The sequence below is a fragment of the Electrophorus electricus genome, chromosome 1 (genome assembly GCF_041902795.1).
Source record: "Electrophorus electricus isolate QZ-2024a chromosome 1, ASM4190279v1, whole genome shotgun sequence".
Lineage (NCBI taxonomy): Eukaryota > Metazoa > Chordata > Actinopteri > Gymnotiformes > Gymnotidae > Electrophorus > Electrophorus electricus.
In genome coordinates this window covers 8831221-8838720 of record NC_137497.1, presented here as the reverse complement: position 1 = coordinate 8838720, position 7500 = coordinate 8831221, and the positions used below count along the sequence as shown (strand labels likewise).

General features: G+C 43.5%; 1 protein-coding gene across 1 annotated transcript in view; it reads right to left on the bottom strand.

Moving 5' to 3' along the window:
* LOC145657006 (stonustoxin subunit beta-like) overlaps positions 1–7500 on the bottom strand; it is a 17670-nt gene that overhangs the window by 2347 nt on the left and 7823 nt on the right. The window contains exons 1-2 of the mRNA XM_081711149.1: positions 1244–7500; positions 1–1130 (exon numbers count right to left, since the gene is read on the bottom strand). The exon at positions 1–1130 is cut by the window's left edge and continues 2347 nt beyond it; the exon at positions 1244–7500 is cut by the window's right edge and continues 7823 nt beyond it. Coding sequence (XP_081567275.1) covers positions 592–1130; positions 1244–1334 — 630 coding nt within the window. The 5' untranslated portion in view covers positions 1335–7500 and the 3' untranslated portion in view covers positions 1–591. The remainder of the gene's footprint in view (positions 1131–1243) is intronic.

Sequence of the window (7500 nt, the reverse complement as noted above, 5' to 3'; positions counted from 1 at the left end):
GTGTTACGGAGAGATGTACTGTGTGTTTGTGAGTGAGTGGTGTGTGTGAAAGAGTGAGGTATAGAGTGTATGACAGAGAGATGTGTAGCGTGTATGTGTGAGAAGGAAGTGTAGTGTGTGTAAGAGTGTGTGTGAGAGAGAGCTGTGTATGTGTGTGAGAAAGATACAGGTGTATTTTGTGTGTGTCTGTGTGAGAGAGAGACACACACACACAAGGGTGTAGTGTGTGTGTGTGTGTGTGTGTGTGTGTGTGTGTGTGCGCGCGCATGTGTGAAGAGAGAAGTGCAGTGTGTTTGTGTGTGAGAGAAAGAGCAAAGTGTGTGTGTGTGTGTGTGTGTGTAGCAGAGAGAAAGAGAGAGGTGTGTGTGTATGTGTAAGGAAATGTGTGTATTATGATGTCCACTAGTTGTGTGTGTAGAGGAGTGTGTGTGAGAGATAGGGGTGTATTTTGTGTGTGTGTGTGTGTGTGTGTGTGTGTGTGTGTGTGTGTGTGTGTGTGTGTGTGTTTTATACTCAGCAGGCATGTGTGTATGATGTTCACCAGTTGTGTGTTTCCCTGCAGACTCAGGTGTTCCTCCAGGACACAGGAGGCTATTCTACCTCACACACACACACTGAGGAGTTATAATAAACCCTAAACCCTGCATAGAGGGGCTCAGTGAATGTGGAGTGGAATGTGTGTAAGTGTGTGAGTGTGTGTGTGTGAGAGGAGACGCTGTAGAAGGACAGAGTGCCGGCGGGCCAGTCCAGATACACTCCTACTCTGTTGGAGCTGGAGGGGGCAGAGATGGCAGTTCTCTTATTATTGTGCCAGACAGAGTAACTGTTATCAGAGCAGTTCAGCCTCCAGGACTTTAGATTACATCCAAACCTACAGTCACTACTGCGTCCTTTCCTCCTGATTCCTTTATATGTCACTGATATATCAGCCCCTCCCCCACTCCACTCAACCTCCCAGTAACAGCGTCCAGTCAGACTCTCTCTACACACAACCTGCTTACAGACATCAAATCTCTCTGGATGATCAGAATACGACTGCTGCTGCTCCACACGCGTCACCTTTCTGTTCCCCTCAGACAGAGAGAGATGTGTGTGTGCTGTGTTTGGGTCCAGTGTGAGGTCACACACATCTGCACACAAGAAGAGACATTAGAGGAGAGATCACAAATACTGTGTGTGAGTGTGTGAGTGTGTGTGTGTGTGTGTATGAGTGTGAGTGTGAGTGAGTACATTTACTTCTTACATTTTCTTAGTCCTGGTTTGATTCTGATCTCCCCTGCGTGTTCCACCCTAAAGAAACACACACACACACACACACACACACACACACACATAAAATAGTTCTGTCTCTCTCTCTCTCTCTCACACAGATAATAGTTCTGTCTCTCTATCACAGATAATATTTTTGTCTCTCTCTCTCTCTCTCTCTCTCTCTCTCTCTCTCGGGCTCACACAGATAATAGTTCTGTTTGTCTCTCTCTCTCACATACAGATAACAGTTCTGTCTCTCTCTCTCTCTCACACAGATAATAGTTCTCTCTCTCTCTCTCTCTCATACAGATAATAGTTCTGACTCTCTCTCTCTCTCTCTCTCACACAAACAGATAATAGTTCTGTTTGTCTCTCTCTCTTTCTCTCTCTCTCACTCAGATAATAGTTCTGTCTCTCTCCCTCTCTCTCTCTCTCTCTCTCTCACACAGATAATAGTTCTGTCTCTCTCTCTCTCTCTCTCTCTCTCTCTGTCTCACACACAGATCATATTTCTGTCTCTCTCTCTCTTTCGCTCTCTCTCTTTCTCACACACAGATAATATTTCTGTCTCTCTCCCTCTCTCTCTCTCTCTCTCTCTCTCTCTCTCTCTCGGTCTCACACAGATAAGACTTCTGTCTCTCTCTCTCTCTCTCTCTCTCTCTCGGTCTCACACAGATAAGACTTCTGTCTCTCTCTCTCTCTCGGTCTCACACAACAGTTCTGTCTCTCTCTGTCTCAAAGATAATAGATCTGTCTCTCTCTCTCTGTCTCACACAGATAATAGTTCTGTCTCTCTCTCTCTCACACACAGTTATTAGTTCTTTCTCTCTCTCTGTATCACACAGACAGAAAATAGTTGTCTCTCTCTCTCTCTATTTCTCTCACACACACAGATAATTGTTCTATCTCTCTCTCACAGATAATAGTTCTGTCTCTCTCTCTCTCACACAGATAATAGTTCTGTCTCTCTCTCTCTCACACAGTAATTAGTTCTCTCTCTCTCTCTGTCTCACACAGATAACAGATCTGTCTCTCTCTCTCTCTCTCTCACACACAGGTAATAGTTCTGTATCTCTCTCTCTCTCAGATAAGTTCTGTCTCTCTCTCACACACACACAGATAATAGTTCTGTCTATCTCTCTCTCTATCTGTCTCACACACAGATAATAGTTCGGTCTCTCTCCCTCTCTCTCTCTCGCTCTCTCTCTCTCTCTCTCGCTCTCTCTCACACACACACAAAGAAAATAGTTCTGTGTCTCTCTCTCTCTCTCTCTCTCTCTCTCTCTGTCTCACACAGATAATAGTTCTGTCTCTCTCTCACACAGATAATAGTTCTGTCTCTCTCTCACACAGATAATAGTTCTGGCTCTCTCTCTCTCTCTCACACAAACACAGATAATAGTTCTGTCTCTCTCTCTCCCTCTCACACAAACACAGATAATAGTTCTATCTCTCTCTCAGATAATAGTTCTGTCTCTCTCTCTCTCTCTCTCTCTCTCTCTCTCTCGCTCTCTCTCACACACACACAACAGTTCTGTCTCTCTCTCTCACTCTCTCTCAGACAGATAATAGTTCTGGCTCTCTCTATCTCACATAGATAATAGATCTGTCTCTCTCTCTCACACAAATAATAGTTCTGTCTCTCTCTCTCTCTCTCTGTGTCTCACACACAGATAATAGTTCTGTCTCTCTCTCACACAGATAATAGTTCTGTCTCTCTCTCTCTCCCTCTCACACAAACACAGATAATAGTTCTATCTCTCACTCAGATAATAGTTCTGTCTCTCTCCCTCTCTCTCTCTCTCTCTCTCTGTCTCACACACAGATCATATTTCTGTCTCTCTCTCTCTTTCGCTCTCTCTCTTTCTCACACACAGATAATATTTCTGTCTCTCTCCCTCTCTCTCTCTCTCTCTCTCTCTCTCTCTCTCTCTCTCTCTCTCTCGGTCTCACACAGATAAGACTTCTGTCTCTCTCTCTCTCTCTCTCTCTCTCTCTCTCGGTCTCACACAGATAAGACTTCTGTCTCTCTCTCTCTCGGTCTCACACAACAGTTCTGTCTCTCTCTGTCTCAAAGATAATAGATCTGTCTCTCTCTCTCTGTCTCACACAGATAATAGTTCTGTCTCTCTCTCTCACACACAGGTAATAGTTCTGTCTCTCTCTCTCTCAGATAATAGTTCTGTCTCTCTCTCTCTCACACACAGTTATTAGTTCTTTCTCTCTCTCTGTATCACACAGACAGAAAATAGTTGTCTCTCTCTCTCTATTTCTCTCACACACACAGATAATTGTTCTATCTCTCTCTCACACAGATAATAGTTCTGTCTCTCTCTCTCTCACACAGATAATAGTTCTGTCTCTCTCTCTCACACAGTAATTAGTTCTCTCTCTCTCTCTGTCTCACACAGATAACAGATCTGTCTCTCTCTCTCTCTCTCTCTCTCTCTCTCGGTCTCACACAGATAAGACTTCTGTCTCTCTCTCTCTCTCGGTCTCACACAACAGTTCTGTCTCTCTCTGTCTCAAAGATAATAGATCTGTCTCTCTCTCTCTGTCTCACACAGATAATAGTTCTGTCTCTCTCTCTCTCACACACAGTTATTAGTTCTTTCTCTCTCTCTGTATCACACAGACAGAAAATAGTTGTCTCTCTCTCTCTCTATTTCTCTCACACACACAGATAATTGTTCTATCTCTCTCTCACAGATAATAGTTCTGTCTCTCTCTCTCTCACACAGATAATAGTTCTGTCTCTCTCTCTCTCACACAGTAATTAGTTCTCTCTCTCTCTCTGTCTCACACAGATAACAGATCTGTCTCTCTCTCTCTCTCTCTCACACACAGGTAATAGTTCTGTATCTCTCTCTCTCTCAGATAAGTTCTGTCTCTCTCTCACACACACACAGATAATAGTTCTGTCTATCTCTCTCTCTATCTGTCTCACACACAGATAATAGTTCGGTCTCTCTCCCTCTCTCTCTCTCGCTCTCTCTCTCTCTCTCTCGCTCTCTCTCACACACACACAAAGAAAATAGTTCTGTGTCTCTCTCTCTCTCTCTCTCTCTCTCTCTCTGTCTCACACAGATAATAGTTCTGTCTCTCTCTCACACAGATAATAGTTCTGTCTCTCTCTCACACAGATAATAGTTCTGGCTCTCTCTCTCTCTCTCACACAAACACAGATAATAGTTCTGTCTCTCTCTCTCCCTCTCACACAAACACAGATAATAGTTCTATCTCTCTCTCAGATAATAGTTCTGTCTCTCTCTCTCTCTCTCTCTCTCTCTCTCTCTCGCTCTCTCTCACACACACACAACAGTTCTGTCTCTCTCTCTCACTCTCTCTCAGACAGATAATAGTTCTGGCTCTCTCTATCTCACATAGATAATAGATCTGTCTCTCTCTCTCACACAAATAATAGTTCTGTCTCTCTCTCTCTCTCTCTGTGTCTCACACACAGATAATAGTTCTGTCTCTCTCTCTCTCTCTCTCTCTCTCTCTCACACACAGTTATTAGTTCTCTCTCTCTCTCTCTCTCTCTCTCTCTCTCACACAGATAATAGTTCTGTCTCTCTCTCACACAGATAATAGTTCTGTCTCTCTCTCTCTCCCTCTCACACAAACACAGATAATAGTTCTATCTCTCACTCAGATAATAGTTCTGTCTCTCTCCCTCTCTCTCTCTCTCTCTCTCTGTCTCACACACAGATCATATTTCTGTCTCTCTCTCTCTTTCGCTCTCTCTCTTTCTCACACACAGATAATATTTCTGTCTCTCTCCCTCTCTCTCTCTCTCTCTCTCTCTCTCTCTCTCTCTCTCTCTCTCTCTCGGTCTCACACAGATAAGACTTCTGTCTCTCTCTCTCTCTCTCTCTCTCTCTCTCTCGGTCTCACACAGATAAGACTTCTGTCTCTCTCTCTCTCTCGGTCTCACACAACAGTTCTGTCTCTCTCTGTCTCAAAGATAATAGATCTGTCTCTCTCTCTCTGTCTCACACAGATAATAGTTCTGTCTCTCTCTCTCACACACAGGTAATAGTTCTGTCTCTCTCTCTCTCAGATAATAGTTCTGTCTCTCTCTCTCTCACACACAGTTATTAGTTCTTTCTCTCTCTCTGTATCACACAGACAGAAAATAGTTGTCTCTCTCTCTCTATTTCTCTCACACACACAGATAATTGTTCTATCTCTCTCTCACACAGATAATAGTTCTGTCTCTCTCTCTCTCACACAGATAATAGTTCTGTCTCTCTCTCTCACACAGTAATTAGTTCTCTCTCTCTCTCGGTCTCACACAGATAAGACTTCTGTCTCTCTCTCTCTCTCTCTCTCTCTCTCTCTCACACACAGGTAATAGTTCTGTATCTCTCTCTCTCACAGATAAGTTCTGTCTCTCTCTCTCTCTCTCTCTCTCTCACACACACAGATAATAGTTCTGTCTATCTCTCTCTCTATCTGTCTCACACACAGATAATAGTTCGGTCTCTCTCCCTCTCTCTCTCTCGCTCTCTCTCACACACACACAAAGAAAATAGTTCTGTCTCTCTCTCTCTCTCTCTCTCTCTGTCTCACACACAGATCATATTTCTGTCTCTCTCTCTCTTTCGCTCTCTCTCTTTCTCACACACAGATAATATTTCTGTCTCTCTCCCTCTCTCTCTCTCTCTCTCTCTCTCTCTCTCTCGGTCTCACACAGATAAGACTTCTGTCTCTCTCGCTCTCTCTCTCTCTCTCTCTCGGTCTCACACAGATAAGACTTCTGTCTCTCTCTCTCGGTCTCACACAACAGTTCTGTCTCTCTCTGTCTCAAAGATAATAGATCTGTCTCTCTCTCTCTGTCTCACACAGATAATAGTTCTGTCTCTCTCTCTCTCTCACACACACAGGTAATAGTTCTGTCTCTCTCTCTCTCAGATAATAGTTCTGTCTCTCTCTCTCTCAGATAATAGTTCTGTCTCTCTCTCTCTCACACACAGTTATTAGTTCTTTCTCTCTCTCTGTATCACACAGACAGAAAATAGTTGTCTCTCTCTCTATTTCTCTCACACACACAGATAATTGTTCTATCTCTCTCTCACACAGATAATAGTTCTGTCTCTCTCTCTCTCACACAGATAATAGTTCTGTCTCTCTCTCTCTCACACAGTAATTAGTTCTCTCTCTCTCTCTGTCTCACACAGATAACAGATCTGTCTCTCTCTCTCTCTCTCTCTCTCTCTCTCTCACACACAGGTAATAGTTCTGTATCTCTCTCTCTCACAGATAAGTTCTGTCTCTCTCTCTCTCTCTCTCTCTCTCTCACACACACACAGATAATAGTTCTGTCTATCTCTCTCTCTATCTGTCTCACACACAGATAATAGTTCGGTCTCTCTCCCTCTCTCTCTCTCGCTCTCTCTCTCTCTCTCTCGCTCTCTCTCACACACACACAAAGAAAATAGTTCTGTCTCTCTCTCTCTCTCTCTCTCTCTCTCTCTCTCTCTCTGTCTCACACAGATAATAGTTCTGTCTCTCTCTCACACAGATAATAGTTCTGTCTCTCTCTCACACAGATAATAGTTCTGGCTCTCTCTCTCTCTCTCACACAAACACAGATAATAGTTCTGTCTCTCTCTCTCCCTCTCACACAAACACAGATAATAGTTCTATCTCTCTCTCAGATAATAGTTCTGTCTCTCTCTCTCTCTCTCTCTCTCTCTCGCTCTCTCTCACACACACACAACAGTTCTGTCTCTCTCTCTCTCTCTCTCTCAGACAGATAATAGTTCTGGCTCTCTCTATCTCACATAGATAATAGATCTGTCTCTCTCTCTCACACAAATAATAGTTCTGTCTCTCTCTCTCTCTCTCTCTCTCTCTGTGTCTCACACACAGATAATAGTTCTGTCTCTCTCTCTCTCTCTCTCTCTCTCACACACAGTTATTAGTTCTCTCTCTCTCTCTCTCTCTCTCACACAGATAATAGTTCTGTCTCTCTCTCACACAGATAATAGTTCTGTCTCTCTCTCTCTCCCTCTCACACAAACACAGATAATAGTTCTATCTCTCTCTCAGATAATAGTTCTGTCTCTCTCTCTCTCTCTCACACAAACACAGATAATAGTTCTATCTCTCTCTCAGATAATAGTTCTGTCTCTCTCTCTCTATTTCTCTCTCACACACAGATAATAGTTCTGTCTCTCTCCCTCTCTCTCTCTCTCTCTCTCTCTCACACACACAACAGTTCTGTCTCTCTCTCTCTCTCTC